This window comes from Herpailurus yagouaroundi, unplaced genomic scaffold (assembly GCF_014898765.1).
Source record: "Herpailurus yagouaroundi ecotype Mexico unplaced genomic scaffold, PumYag 140, whole genome shotgun sequence".
NCBI lineage: Eukaryota > Metazoa > Chordata > Mammalia > Carnivora > Felidae > Herpailurus > Herpailurus yagouaroundi.
The window spans coordinates 95,360,241-95,376,122 of record NW_024412395.1 but is presented as its reverse complement, the minus strand read 5'-3'; the positions used below and the strand labels follow the sequence as shown (position 1 = coordinate 95,376,122).

The 15,882-nt window shown below is 42.7% G+C and overlaps 1 protein-coding gene across 1 annotated transcript in view; it reads right to left on the bottom strand.

The window, feature by feature from the left end:
• ARPC2 (actin related protein 2/3 complex subunit 2) overlaps nt 1-13,678 on the bottom strand; it is a 29,026-nt gene extending 15,348 nt beyond the window's left edge. The window contains exons 1-4 of the mRNA XM_040476221.1: nt 13,554-13,678; nt 13,256-13,337; nt 5,503-5,537; nt 3,609-3,721 (exon numbers count right to left, since the gene is read on the bottom strand). Coding sequence (XP_040332155.1) covers nt 3,609-3,721; nt 5,503-5,537; nt 13,256-13,329 — 222 coding nt within the window. The 5' untranslated portion in view covers nt 13,330-13,337; nt 13,554-13,678. The remainder of the gene's footprint in view (nt 1-3,608; nt 3,722-5,502; nt 5,538-13,255; nt 13,338-13,553) is intronic.
• Nucleotides 13,679-15,882: the final 2,204 nt, after the last annotated feature.

Sequence of the window (15,882 nt, the reverse complement as noted above, 5' to 3'; positions counted from 1 at the left end):
TTTCAGTCAAGACTCATCTTTTACTCTTTCAGGATTCAGTCACATCCTTTATATGTTCTCTGTTCTCCTCCAGACCATATACTGCACACCATCATGTTTTTAAGACTGCAGAAGAATGCCAACCTGAGTGACAGATTACGTCAGTTATCAACTAAGTACAGGCCAAACCAGTAACGAGGTGAGTGAAGAGAGAAAAACCAGAATTGCTGGGATCGGATTCCAGTTAGCCTGCTTATCTTGTAAGCTTTCAAATTATTTAGTTCATCACCAGTTTTATGCAAAAGACAACAGATAATTGCACCTTAGCCAGTTGTTTATACTGGAGGGCCCACAGAAGGTTGTACTCTCTAAATGTTTTTTTTCCAAAACCAATACTTACTGCTGGCTACTCTCCAGCTTTGGGGAGTAAATGATAAGAGCCCTTTTTACACCTTCCTATTTCTTCTCTGTCAGTACGACTGTTTCACCTGGTGGTAATTTCTCCTAGGCTGACAGTTTAAGAAACAAACCTTTCATTCTGGAAGGCCTAGTTCAGACTTAAATGTTATATAGAATACAATAAGCAGTAGAAAGGCAGCTATCTGAAGACAGCAAAAAGTAAATATTAGAATCGTCAGAACTTAGTAACCTTTTTGGTATTTAGTAGTCTTTATATGACTAACAGACTAAACACAGACATGACTTATTCTTAACCCTCATTAAAAACATACTTAGGGAGGGAAAGTGTCACCACTATTTCACAAGAAGGGAAAACTGAGGCCAGTATACTTAACAGTGTATGTAACAGTAATATAAAAGGCTGCATGGTTTTGTCTCTTGACATTCAGTCAATTTCTTAACACTATCTCACCACAGACACATTAATGATCCTCTGAAATTTTCTGGGATGCCAAAAAAAAAAAAAAAAAAAAAGGATACTTAATCCTTGACAAGTTACCAATTAAAAGTAAACAAAAGCCATTAACTTTCAATTGTAGGAGTTATACATGCATCTTAAACAGAATTCCATCAGCTAAGAAAAGGACTGCAGACACAGGAGCACTAGAGGGGAGCTCTGTGCAAGCAAGCACTCAGCCCTGCTCACTGCTGTGGTCTCTGCATCCACACGCGCCCACATATGGGGACTTTCAATAAACAGAGCTGAGTGAATACTGTTGTTTTCTTTGACTCTTACTTTCAATGTACACTTCAGAGATTAAAAAAAATCAGCAGCAAACCATATATTTAAGTCATATTTGAAAAATTTTTCACATGGTGAAGTTCTTTCCTTCTGTTCTTAAATATTCTTTAAGATTCCACATATTTATGTAACCATTTTTATACAGCTGGAAGAAATTCTCTATCTGTAAATGTGGATAATGAAATGGACCTCAAAGCATGGATCAGCGATCACATTTGTTTGTCCAAAGGCAAAACACAAGTAATGCCACATGCAGTTGTGATCTGGTGACCATATAGCCACTGTGAGGTTATCTTTTTTACAGAAGAGGAACTGAAGGGAGAAGTTCAAGGTCACAGAGTTTTTTTGGTGGCACAGGGAGGTCTGATCTTCAGGTGTCCTATATACCACTTCTCCTAAAGAGTCCTGGAGATGGGGTGAAGGGGTGGGGGTAGGGAAGTAACAGACACATCCCTGAAGAATTTTCACTGGCATCCCACCTCTGAGCTACAATTCTGTACTGTGAGCACTATGGGTACCAGGAGAAAGGGAAAGTTAGATGTGGGCGAAAAAAAACCACAGCTCCTAATTCTTAGTTTAATTCCAAGCAAAGTTAGTATTCTGAGATCTGAGAGGTTCTTACAGCCAAATTTTAGCCACGTTCAACTCCTCTGCTCCCTCCCCCTTGGTGAAACCAACGGATGCTTCCCTGTTTATTTCACTTGCGCTTTTAACCCTGTAGGATTCCCTTTTTCAATGAGCACCATCTTCCAACCTGACACCAGGAGATGGGTGGAGGCAACCCACTGATGCTCACCATCAGACCTTCCCACCCTAGCAGCAGAGGCTTTCAAAGTAACAAGCTGCCTCTGGTTATCACAGGCTGGTCACTGTTTAACCAACTCAGGGAGCCATTTACTGTGCACTCTGCTCCTGAACTGTGAATGTTACTTGCTCCACCCACTTGAGTGGGTGGAGCTGGCTCTTTGGCCCTGTGGGAGCTACAAGAATAGTGCTGTTATGGAGCTCCAGTGCATGGAGAGCAGTCTGGAAAGGAGATTTAAGAAATCTAGCTGTTACACTTTCTTCCCCTCCCAAGGATTACTGTTATCACCACACCTGCATCTTTACAGAGAGGACTGTCTAGGGAAAACGGTTACACAACTTTGAGCTGTCTGTTCAAAGGTTTAACAATTCTTTACAGCTCGTTATTTTATGGTTAATCAAAAGCAGGGCCACCTTAACAGCCACTTGTTTCTTCTTGCTCTGAATGTGGTAAAGAGAAGAGTTGGCCACTAGCTTTTATAGAATGATCTTTCTTATGCTTTATAAGGCTAGGTCTTCTTGCTGAAGATTTTGTTTCATGTAAAACAACCCTGAACACAAATTCTGTAAACATTTCTTCTACCGTTGAACTTATGAGGCAAATCAGAAAAGGTTTTGGCTCTTCCCTTAAAATGCCGGGACAGATCAATTGCATATGAATATCTAAGTGACTGCCTATGGCTCTTGGTATTCTATTTGGTTAACATTAATTTTAGTTTTTATACCAAAATATTATTGAGATTTTGATTTTTTTTTTTTTTTTTTTTTGCCAACAGCCTTTTCACTGCATAAATTTTAAATAACTGAAAAACTACTATCCTTAATCACAAAGAAAACAGAAATGGCCATATCTTCATTCACCAGATTAAGGAGAACCTAGCTTGTTAAAACTAAAAGATATTTGAAAACTGATTCAGGAACTGAGTCATACTTCCTGCTTTGAGACCCAACCACAACGTGTGCACACTGGTGTAACAGCATTTTCTTTCTTCCATAAATGGCTCTCCCCAGAGCAAATACAGTTCAACAGGAACCAAACCTGCTACTTTAGCTATAGAAAGAAGCCAGTGAATGAGGCATGGCCATCAAGAATTTCATAATGCATAGACATCTTTTTATTTCCCGTACAGTAGTCAAAAGGAAGAAGAGATACTTAAAGAGGCCAGCTCTAAAGAAGTTTAAACCAAAAAACTAAAAGGGTAGATTTGTGCCTAAATTTCTACAGTATGAAATTAAGATCATAAACCTTTAAGGCCAGAGTTACATACATGCTTCACAATATCATAGAAACAGAACGGAACCTATCTCAGTCTTGCAGTAGCTATTTTTATGTTGGTCAGAGAAATATTCTTCAGTGCATTTTTGGAGAACAAAAGTTTTCATTTCATTAGTTAGGGACCATCTTTATTTTCCCCGAGTAATAAACAGCCAAAGCCTTTTCTAAAAAACACCCTTTCTATCATTATGGACAATGGAGTCAAGAGCCCTGGTTAGGTGGGCAAGCTGTCCAAAGTGGCCAGTGCCGGTAGGGGTGGTCAGTGCCATGGACCTTCTATGAGTGGCAAGCTGCCAGTTAAAGGTGACAAGGAAATAAGAGTTCTGAGGAAAATGATGTGGAACATACCTCATCAGCACCATGTGCCTGAAGTTCCTTGTAGAATTTCAAAGAAATACTGACCATCACTTTTGTTTTGTCTCCATTAGGATTTGAAATATGATAGAGGACTCCATCGAAATCTGTGAAGAAAGCAAATAAAACTGCTTAACTTGGGAATGGGGAATAAGACCTTAAGGCACCTGGCTACCTTGTTACAGGCCACAAGGAGGTCTCCCTTGTAAGTAGGCATATAAGCAAAATATGTGCAGATAAGCAAAAGTTTAAATCCATGCAGAAAGTATAAACACTGAGATAGAACTGTCAAGTACTTATCTCTGTCCCCCCTTTAAAAAAAAATATTTAAAAAAATAAAAAAAAAATGTTTATTTTTGAGACAAGTGCAGAAAAGCGGCAGAGAGAGGAGACAGAATCTAAAGCAGCCTCAGCACTGTCCGTGCAGAGCCTGACGTGGGGCTCGAACCCACAAACCGTGAGATCATGACTTAAGCTGAAACTGAGTCAGACGTTTTCACCAACTGAGCCACCCAGATGCCCCACTTTGCTCTTTTTAAGGAAAAAAAAAATTATTTATTTATTTCGGGAGAGAGACAGAAGGGGCAGGGGAGCGGCAGGGACAGAGGGACAGAGGGACAGAGAGAGAGAATCCTAAGCAAGCTCCTCCCTGTCAGTGCAGAGCCCGAGACAGGGCTCACGAGGGCTCAAGCTTACGAACTGTGAGATCATGACGTGAGCCAAAATCAAGTTTCAGATGCTTAACTGACTGGGCCACCGAGGTGCCCCTCTTTGCTCTTTACTAAAATTACAAAGTTATTCTCACCTTCATCACAGCTTGGTGCTGAAAGTTATTTCTTAAAAAGCTTTTGTTGTGATGTATGTTAAATATGCATACGAGATAATGTATAATGAACTCCTAGTTCCCACCATGTGGCTTCACCAATGATCAATACGGCCCAATCTTATTGGGATACCCCCCTCGCAATGATTTATTCTGAAGCAAATCTGAGACATCACATCATTTCATTCATAATTATCTCAGAATGTATCTCTAAATGATAAAGAAGAAATTTCAGAAAACACAGCCACAATACTGTTGCCATGCCTATATTTTTAAAAACTACTTAATATCAAATATCCAGTCAAGTCTTCAAATATTTGGTCTCAAAAAAACCCCAAAAAACAAAAAAACAGTTTTAAAATACTGTTGTCTTATTTGAATTAGGATCTACACTGCATTTGGTTATCTCTTAAGTTTCTTCTAATCTCTATGTAGGTCTCCCCTCTCTTTGGCTATTTTCCTGCAGTACAGAGAGAACTCACCCTGTGTAGTTCCTGAAACCAGGGGCTGAGTGCCACCACTTTAGGGAGATCTGGCATTGCCAGTTAGTAGGAGGGGACGGGGATGGTACCCGGACTCCTGTCATAGCACTAGAGCTGCAAGAAGTGTTCCAAGACCATCTAGTCATGTACCCTCATTTTATGGAGGGTGACTGTTTAACTCCTTGAAGTTCACACAGCAAGTGAGTAGTATCAATATCTAATTCTTTACAGGAAATAGAAAGCAATAATCTCTGACTTGCTGAACAGGTCTCTAGCATTTTCCATGTTTCCCCACTACTCTAGTGCTAGGCAAACTGAGATGAAGGCTACTTGAAGATAATTTAGTATTTCCAAATTAAACAAACTACGGTTTGTACCACAAAATTAAACACAACCTTCTAAGGTACCAGCAGGTTAACTTTACACAGTCCAATAAATCCATAAAATAGTCATCTGAAACACTGACCTCAAAAAAGCCTTCACGATCAAGGGATTGTACCCCAAATGTCAAAATTTATTTTAGAAGCTATTTTGTTTTTCTATTTTTGTATTAGCTTTACAAGGTTGAAGTAAGGACACTTACCTGCAAATGTTACTTCTACTGCTTCTGGTTTGTTACTGCAAAACAAAAGAAGAGTCCCTTAGTTAAGACAGTTGTTTTGCAGCTTGCCTTCCAGGGGCCTTGCAAAGGCTCCTGAGCTTTACTTCAGATCACAGCATTCAGTACCAATTTTATGCTGACTGCTGATCTGAGTACACAATTCATTTTCTCATGTACCTGAACCTTTGGGCTCACTTAAGGTGGAGGATACAAAAAGGAAGCAGGACAGGTACTGCTTTTGTTTTCCAGCTGCTGTCGAATCTCTGCCGTGGTTGGTGCTTAACTTCAATTTAGAATTCCTTAACACTATGATATACACCTTTGCATATGTGAACTACAAAATGCTATCTTTTGATCAGTGTCTCCCTCCACAGGACTGTAGTGATGGAGACAGAGGTAGTACATTCAGCAGGAAAACTGCTAAACAGAATGTAGAATGGTTTTTAATATACTTAAGATGAAAGGATGATCTCAGGCCATAAAACAAAACAGAAAGTCTGTATCAGTTCGAAGACAACTTGTAAGTCTTCCTACACATCGTTTCCTCTCCCTTTATGTCACCAAAGTACTCACCACTCTCCTCCATGAAGTCCTCTCTGACTGGTTCTACCCTAGTTTTGTTTTGTTCTGAAATTACAGTGTGACATTTCCACAGAAAGCGCAGCACAAAGTAACACTGTGAAATCACTGGGAACAGTCAGGACTCTGATTTTTCAACTTTAGCTTTTCATCAAGACCATGTTTTTCAGACAAGTTAACATCCACACACCTTTATTTTCTCACCTATTCACCTATAAAATGGGAGAACACAATGACCCTACTGACCTCATAGAACTGCTAAAGATAAAGCAAGAGAACGGACACGAAACAACTTATCCTGGAAGGTAATGACGACAGCCTGATACTTTCTGTGCAGCTGCCAGCTCAGCCTGGTATGTAAACTTCTATTTGATAAATGTTGCTGAGTTCTTACCTAGAAAGCATGACATACATCCTAGCTATAAACAATAATGGCCAATTAACCTCCTGTGAAAAGCTACCTTATGTGATAGCCCCACTTCTGCAAGCCCAATGGTAGGAAACAAAGGAAGACGCCACAGTTTTATCACTAGCTACCTATGACTCAAATGACTCTACTTTGTTTTATGGACCAGCAGACAAGACATACACATTTTCACATTTATCCTTGCCTAATTTGCTCAAGACCTCACAATCAAGAACATATCTTTTATACTATCTCTGCTCCCTCACCTGTAAAGGGAACCAAGACTGAGTTGCCCTCCAGGGTTGCTGGGAAATAATGGAATATAGAGTGTGGTTTATGACTGTTAAAAAGCTGCTACAGATGCTAAACAATACCTTTCCAGGAAACTGGCTTCTATTAAACATATGCTAGTCCCCGTTGAAAAATCAACCTATACAGGTCACATATGAAGTTCCACCCTACTCCTTCAAAGCCATCCATATGTGACTTAGGAAAAACACTTCGGGAGTCTCTAAGAATGGAAGCATCAGGTGTGTTTACGGGGAAGCAGTGAGTTCAGAATATGATGGGAAAAAAAAAAAAGAAATGAAAATTTAAGTTGCTTCTGATCTTTCATTTGAAACTGCACCCCAGGAGACAAAGGCAATGAATGGCCAACCACCATTCCTCATCGCTAAAAAGCAAGGACAAAGGAAGAAGAAGCACAAACATTAATCTATGGCTCATTTAGACGAAATATTAAGAAGCTGCACAATGGGAGGAAGCACCAAAGTGTATTTTCCTGGGGAAGGGTGGCTGTGCCAAAAAGTCAGGGTGGAGGCTTGTAAAAGTCCATATTGGATCACTTAGTAGGTGGTTGGGTCTTTTTTTTTTTTTTTTTTTAATCTTTAGGCTTTAACTCAGCCAACGGAGGACTGAACTCCCCCCCACTCTCCTACTTCATCAACAGACCAAGAAAAATTAGGTATAAATAAAAAACATTAAGGTTCTAAGCGATAAACATTTTAATGCTGAAACTCTGAATTTCTTTAGACTGTGAAGTTCCCTAACCACAGGGAGAAGTTGCTTACCAAGAGCTATCCTAAGTGGTTGGCTGCCTGACTTGGGAATATCTGTCAAATAACCACCATTAATATTTTAGTTTACTATTTATGGCTGCACAAAAGATTGTAGAGGAGACAGGCTGTAGAGGAGAACACTGGGCCAAAGGAGTCTTCCTGAGAAGTTATATGGGAGTTACAACTCTGTGCCCCAACAAGGAGACCATACCAAGCGTGACACAGACCAAACAGGATGGTGTCAATTCCAAGACCAGGTGTTTGTTATTTACTTTTGTGGCTTAAAACCAAGGAGCTAGAGGGGAGTAAGATATGTTTTATCTTACTGGGGGAAAGTATACCATTTAATAGACCAAAAGATAAATGGGTAAGTTGTTTTTTGTTTTACCATCTGCCAAAGTTTCAGATGCTGAGGGTGAGTTTAATCACAATAAAAGCAAATCCTTCCGAGTTGACTGTTCAACACAAGTCCTGTCACTTACTGGCTATGTAACCACATTTGATGTTACTCAATGTTGCTGAGCTTCAGGATCCTTTTCTAGAAAATGGAGATTAAAAGGTTGTTGTGAAGACTAATTGAGATGACATGTGTGCAAGTTTCCCAACCAGTGTCTTGTGACTAAGTTACAGACCTGCTGAGATAATAATGATCCTTGCAGCCCTTAGGGCAGTCCAGTGGAAGGATCTCTAGGCTAGGCCATTTACCCAACGTGCCTTATGAATATCATGTTCTGTTTGTAACATATCATAAACAAGGTCAGAAGTCACCAGTGAAAGGTAGCTGCACAGTGCTTAATACCTATGTCTACTCCCTCCACAATTCCCATCAGCCCTAGTTTTCTCAACTGTAAATGGGAACTGCTGTCACATAGGCCCATTTTGAAATCAAATGAAATTATGTTAAAGCTTATAGCAAAGTGTCTAATTCATAGAATTATCAATGAATTAGTGTTTCTTCTAGGTGGAGTCAGAAGAGACCACACTTTGAAGCCATGGTTGGGAGAAGTTGTGGGATTGTGCTAAATCCCAGAATCAGAAATTAGTCAGCAGTACCAGGAGAAACGGAACCCTATTAGTATCAGAGTGCTTAATGTCCAGAATCCTGGAACAAAGCAGCTAGATAAGCCCTCGGGGTTACTGACTAGATAGCACAAGATACTAAAACATATTCAATTCATTAAGATGGGTTTCAAACACTATTCTTAAAATCCTTAGAAAAAAATTGCTATCCTTTTCCATTAAAAAAAAACAACTCATTTATTTTTGAGAGAGAGAAAGAGACAGAATATGAGCGGGGGGGTGGGGAGAGAGACAGACTCTGAAGCACGCTCCAGGTTCTGAGTTGTCAGCACAGAGCCCAATGTGGGGCTCGAACTCACAACTGTGAGATCATGACTTGAAGTGAAATTGGACACTTAACCGACTGAGCCACCCAGGCACTCCTACTCTTATCCTTCTTCTAAGGAAGTTCCTAGAATGTTACTAATTCATCAGTTAAGAACTCCTGACAATTTCATTTTCCAATCCTCTTTTCTCATTAAGGATTTTGGAGCCTTTACTCCTGAATGCATCCAATTCCCCATTTGGGCATTTATGTCCCTCTTCTACTTATCCCTTCACTGAGCTGAATGAGACGAATTACTGAATTCTGCTATCTCACTATAAGGTTTCTGATCTCTCTTCTGTAATTCTCCTAGAAGGCTCCCATCATCCCATTTGGGCAAAGACTAGAGAAATGCGGTCCTTACTCTCTGCTAAGCTGTATCTCAAGATATGGAGAACAAAGATGATCTAAAAGTCGATTCACACAATGTCAGAAAAGTGATAAAATCAGCACCTAAAGAAACTAAGATCCATTCTATCTGGGCTCATCCCTTCCTTCAAGAAAATATTTACTGAGCTAACTCTATATACAGTGAGGATGCTGGGAAAGAATGATGACCAGGGACAGGCTCCGCCCTTAAGGAGTCATCAGTTTGGGGGAGTGTAGCTCTGGGGCTTCGCGCCCAAAGCACTGCTGCAGAGGTCGGAAGTCAGGCAGCAGCGTGCAACTGTAACGACCTGTTAACAGACCCATCAGACCATTCCATTTCTTCTGAATGCTTAACCAATGTCCTAATTCCAAATCACTTCAAACCAGTCTGTCTCTCTGAGGACAGATGCAGCACATTTAGGAACAAGAACAGGGTATCAGCAAGATTTAATTTATTCCTTTCTCAAATTTCTCCTCCCACAGTCCTTGCCCACCCCAACTGGCACCGCTTGCTCCCTGAGCGTCACTCCCCCTCACAGAACCACAGAGCCCCGCAACATGCACAGCTGTGGCAAGGAGCCAGCATGCACTTAAAATCAACAGCAATTCGCATCTGACAGCATTTCCCCAATTCTGGCCTCCAGACTCTAGCTAAGTTGGTAGGCCTAGCTTCTGAGGCTGAAAAGGTTCTTGGTTGTATATACAGCAACAAAAAAATTAAATTAATCTGCCAGATTACTTCTGCTTTAATTGGGCATCTGGGTAAGAATTCCTAAATGAAAAGGCAACGCTGTTGACAAGACCTGTGTATGAGGTTACCTGCAGTGTTGAGCATGGCTCTTTAATGAGCATGTTCTCTTAGTCTATAGGCTGTCAGGGAGACAATTTACCAATAATTATCATTTTGTGAGGACATATGAATCATTCCAAGAAGCCATTTTCACAGGAGTGTGGTAGGAAAAAAATAAAAAGCAATTTGTTGGAATGAATCTTAGGCTTTGTCAATACTGCTTCCAAATAAATTAAAAGGTGATTATGACCCAATGTTAAACAGTTCAGATAAAAGAACTGCTTTACCCAAAGGAAGTTGAGACACTTAGTAGGATGTCACATGCAAGAAGATCTAGCAGGATGATCTGAGGCATGATTTAAAGAAAAAAGAAAAAAAAAATCAACCTGAAGAGGAAAATCGCCGAACTGTATTCTGCAGCACGCACCACAGAACGATTTTAAGACCACCTCATGCTTGCATTTTCAGCAGCTGCAACAGTGCTAGTGCTGTCCAATAGAACTTTCTGCAATAATGGAAATGTTCTGCATCTGTGCTGTCCAAATAAGGCTGCTACTAGCCACATGTGGCAACTGAGCACTGCAACTGTGGCTGGAGCGAGGAACTTAATTTTAGTTCTATTTCACTCTAATTCTTATTTAAGCTTAACTAGCCACATGTAGCTTCTGGCTATTGTACTGGGCATCACAGAACTGTGAGATTCGTTCTGGAAAAGGCTGTCAGAAGTATAATTTCCCCAACTGGTTTGAGAAGTGTACTCTCTGCTCTCTGTGTACTCTGAGAAGTGTAAAGTAGGGTGAAGCTGACCTCTCCCAGCAAGTTCTCACGCTGGTAAAACCTCTCAAATTTCCAGGGTTTCTCCTCCCAGCTACTCCCCTTCTTTAATGCCTTTCTCCCATCTCCACCCTAACACATCTCACCCTTTGGCTCCTCTGTAACTTTTGCCAATAGGTTTTCTCAGAAAGGCGTCCTTCCTCTGTTCCTGCTTGGGGCACTGGAAGAATCCCATAAATGTTTATGATGATCACACTACTCATTTTTTGCTAGAAGTGCTGGAGTAGTAGCCATGTGCCTTGATAAATACGTTAACTACTTCAATGCTGCCTCACCGTGTATGCCTGGAAACTCACAGTGGGCTTAGATGCCAGCTTCTGCTGGGTGTTACATCTACAATTCCAGGAAAGCCCCACTTCCTAGGCCTGATAGCAGGGTCTCTTTTCAAAGATTTTCAAAGTGCTTTTCAACAGAATATGTTTCGGGCCTACCTATTTAAAGTCACTTATCAAAGGGAAGACAGGCCATAGTAAAGCCTAAACTTGCTGCCCTGCCCTAATATCCAACACTGCTAGAACATATGCTTTGTTAAGAAATGTCCTAGAAATTCCAACTTACGCTTCCAGACTTGAGTGCCTATTTTAATTCCTCTGAAAGAGTATTTGTAAGAGTTAATTTTCTAAAAGGAAAAGAGCTGACGTTCTGGATAATGGGCTTCAATTTGGAATCACAAATACACAAACAGATATGAATGTACTTCTACACTACAAGGCATGCTTCTACTTGAAAATGAACAGGCATTTATCTTGTCAATCGGCTTATAACCACCCAGATCTCATTCTTTGCTAGTCTGGACTCGAAAACGCATTTAACAGGTTCAGCTGTGAAAATGCAGAAGTTAATTCAACTTCCTCCTCTGTGCTACACTGCTCAAAAAAGTACACAGCAATCACCCAAAATAAGACTCTGATCTGATTGACTTGAACCCTTAAAATGCAAAGAATCTGGCCTAAAATATAAGCAACTGCAGCCCGTGGCAGAAAACAGTAGCTATTGCTTACTGTATGCGTTACTTCATGGAAAGCCATGCTTTATTTTACAGATAAAATCTGTAACCTTACTAAGAGGGACAGGAGACACAATATGTTCCATTTAAGCAGTGAGTTAGAAGTCTTTTTTTTAATGCCAAGCCACAAGTTCATTATGACTACTCAGAATTTCCCCTCTACCAATCCTCTCCCGTCTGCAGATCTCCAAGCACTTACTTTCCCATCACTAGTTCCCAGTTCACCAGAAAGTTTGCACTTATTTCCTCAACTGTGCAACCAAGATGTGAAGCCCCATCCTCACAATGGAGAAGTGAGGCAAAGGGACTGACTATGTACAGGCCACCAAAAATTCAAAGCTAAAACCAAATCTTCGGCTCACGTTTTAAACATTAGAAAGCAAAGCAGCTTTGGAGGAGGAGGTTGTTTTCTACAGATTCCCGTGTTTCACAGAGAAGACTGCCTTGGAAACATGTGCTAAGCCTACCTTTAAAAAGGCCAGTGGGTAAAAAAGGTGATCTAAGAATCACCTTTATATATAGACTTTGGATTCTTGTTAAGTGTGTACCTGGGCCAGGATTACCACGGAAGAAATCACAGACCAGGGATCTTGTATAAGAGTTTAAAAGATAAATGGGTGGGGAAAGTTGAATTAGAACCTCAGAAGAGAGATAAGGAAGGGGTGTGGATTGGGAGACTATAAGCTTTGCTTGAGAAAGATGTAACAAAATGGCCAAAATGTCTCACAGCACTGTTCCAAGAAGGGAAACCAGAGAAGTCGCATTTGTCGGGCTGCAAGACTGAATCTGCTTCCAGTCTTGCCTCCTGCTCCTTTAGACGAAGGGGGGGGGGGGGGGAGCGAGAAGGCTGGTGGTGATCTGGGCCTGAATCTTCTTCCCTCCTCCAGTCCTGGGAATTCCTGGAAACTCCTTTCAATCCAATCCCAAAGGAGCTTTCTTCGGGTTCAGAACAATGACGGGGCCTACAGAAGGAAGGGGTCCCCTGCTCGCTCCAGAAGGCAACGGGATACCCCGGCCGGAGTTCCGGGCCCGGCAGTCCTCACGTCCTACAGGTCTCCTGCCCTTTGGCACTCACGCTCCTGTCCACTCGCCGCTTCCGCATCCCTCCACGGAGCCTCTCCCCACGCATCTCTGCCCCTCACCCCACCGCGCCCAGTCGCCTCCCACGTCTACCCCGCCGGGGCCGTCCCCACACCCGGCCAGGTCTCCCACCTCGTGCCTCCAAGACGGGGGGACTGAGCGATACTAGGGACTAGCGTGGGTCAACTCTGCCTCCCCCGCCACCCCCCGGCCCCGGGCGCGCGCTCACCCGGCGGCCGCGTTCTCGAACTTGAGCGCGAGCGTCTCCTCGATGATGCGGTTGTTCACCTCCAGCAGGATCATGGCGGCGGCTGCCCCGGGCAGGGGAAGGAGAAACAAGGGACGGTGAGGGTGGGTAAGGGAGAAAAGGACGGAGGGAGCGGCCCTGCTGCCCCCTGAGGAGGGGGGTTGGGTGGGGTAGGAGGTTAGGGGAAAAGGGGAGAGGGACCAGGGTGGGGGGAAGGGGAAGACGCGAGCGCTCGCCTGCGCACGCACTGGCTGTGGAGACACCCACCCACCCGACCAACCTGGCCCCCGAAGCCTGAACCCGCCTGCCGAGCCGCCGCCGCCGCCGCCGCTGCCGCCTCACCGACAAGCCCGGTCCCCGCCCAGCCCCCGGCTCTAGCCGGCCACTTCCGCTCTCACACCCACTTCCGCTCGCTGCCCGGACGCGCGGCCCCGCGGCGCCATTTCCGCTTCGACCCCTCGTGCACGCGCACGCAGGGTCGCCGCGGAGGCTGGGGTGGCGTGGCGCATGCGCGACCCCCACCCCGTCCCCCGGTCGCCTCCGCCTTCCCACAGTTCCCCCTCGCTTACAGCCTTTGCTAGTTTGTTTCCAAGCGGGCAGTCATTCCCCAAAGCCTGCTTCACTGTCCAGCGCCTCCCAACCGCTCGTCCCAGAGGTCCAGCTCCACCCTTCCGGTCTTGTCATTTCAAAGACCCCGGCGTCTTCTCTCAGGCGGTTCTTTTGCTCTCAGTTGTGTGTCCCTTACTCATGCCGCTCTAATGGCTGTCCAGCGGCACTACCACGAATTCACGAATTCATTTCTCCAACAAATATTTAGTGGGCTTGTGCTCTGTGCTGGGGGCGCAGTGGTGAACGATACGACGTCCTGCCCTCGTGGAGCTTATAGTCTGGTAAAGGAAGCATAATAAATTCTCAATTATAGAACTACAAATTGTTAAACGTGTAATGGAGGAAAGGAATGAGAAGTCACCGTGGTGAATATGTCTCCCCGGGGTCTTGTCATGTCTCCGTTTATGTGCCTGGGGAGCTGCCCCTGGGTGCCAAGAACATGATTTCTGTCTTTGAGACCCTTAACCTAACTACCTCTTCCAGAGACCTACCTACCTTCATACTCATCTGTATCCAGAATCTGCACCTTCTGTCTGTGTGTCTTGTTCTGTATTTTCCATCCTCTGGGGGAATCTAACAAACTTAGTTAAATCTCTTCTACCTGCACTGACTTATTTTCTGCTATGTACTCTTGGGGTAAGAGTGGGAAAATCCAAAAAATGAACAAAAACTAGTCCTTGTCATCAAGGCCCACACAGCTCTTTAAAACATTTCTTATAGGCTAACATTTTAGCATTAATGTTTATTGAATTAAAATACTACATATACATAGTGTAAAAATACATACATAAACTAAAAGTCTTGTAATGAAAAAAGCAGTTCCCTGGCCTACTTTTTAAAGGCAATATCTTTAACTCTTACATATTCATCCTGATTCCATCCATATGTCGAAACAATTGCTTTTACTATTCTTGATTTGTTAATTTTAAGCATTATCTGTTGACTTCCTGCTATGATAGATAAGAACATGACCTTTCACTTCTGCCCCTGCCCCCCACAGTTATGTAACAATTTTGGGTGAAACGAATAATCAGCATTTAAACTATTATGTATGCAAATATTATTTACCAATGAGCTCCAAAGTACATTACAACCATGCCTTCTAGCTTATACAGCCCTTCATTTTTCTTAGAGTTAACTATTGCCTTTTTTCTCTCTTGTCAATTTCCCATGTTATCTACAGTTGCCTGCCCATCCCCTCTGTAAGTACTCTAAGACTTTATCAAAGTCTAGCAATATTTTCCATATACTCAAATACATAAGTTCCAGTTTTTCTCTGGAGTCTTTGTCCCAGAGCTCTCCTGTCTCTTATTTCAATCTGGATTGACTGCTCTCCAGACTTGTTGTACAGTTGTCATTCTGGGATTTTCCTTCACTGCTGTTCTGGGCTGTTTTGCCCATTTCCTGGATCCCATGTCTTCCTCTTTCTTGGTTTACTTCCTTGTTTTGCTAAAGTACCTTCTTTAGTAACTTCCTAAGGAAGGGAGTTAATTAAGGGCTTTGTTGTTGGAATCTTTGCATATTTGAAAATAGCTTTTTTTTTTTTTTTTAAGTGATCTCTATGCCTAAAGTACAGCGCTAACTCAGGACCCCAAGATCAAGAGTCACATGCTCTACCAACTAGCCAACCAGGTTCCCCCATATTTGAAAATATCTTTGTTCTAACACTTGAATTGTAGTTTGACTGTGTTAAAAAGAAACCCCAGAATGGGACACCTGGGTGGCTCAGTTGGTTAAGCATCCAACTTTGGCTCAGGTCATGATCTCGCGGTTCACAAGTTCGAGCCCCGCGAAGGGCTCTGTGCTGACAGCTCAGAACCTGGAGCCTGCTTCAGATTCTGTGTCTCCCTCTTGCTCTGTCCCTCCCCCACTCACGCTCTGCCTCTCTCTCGCTCATGAAAATAAATGAACATTAAAAAAAAAACTAAAAAAAAAAAAGAAAAAAGAAACCGAAACTCGTGTTACTTAGGCCAACTCACCAAAGAAGGGCTTAATACCTA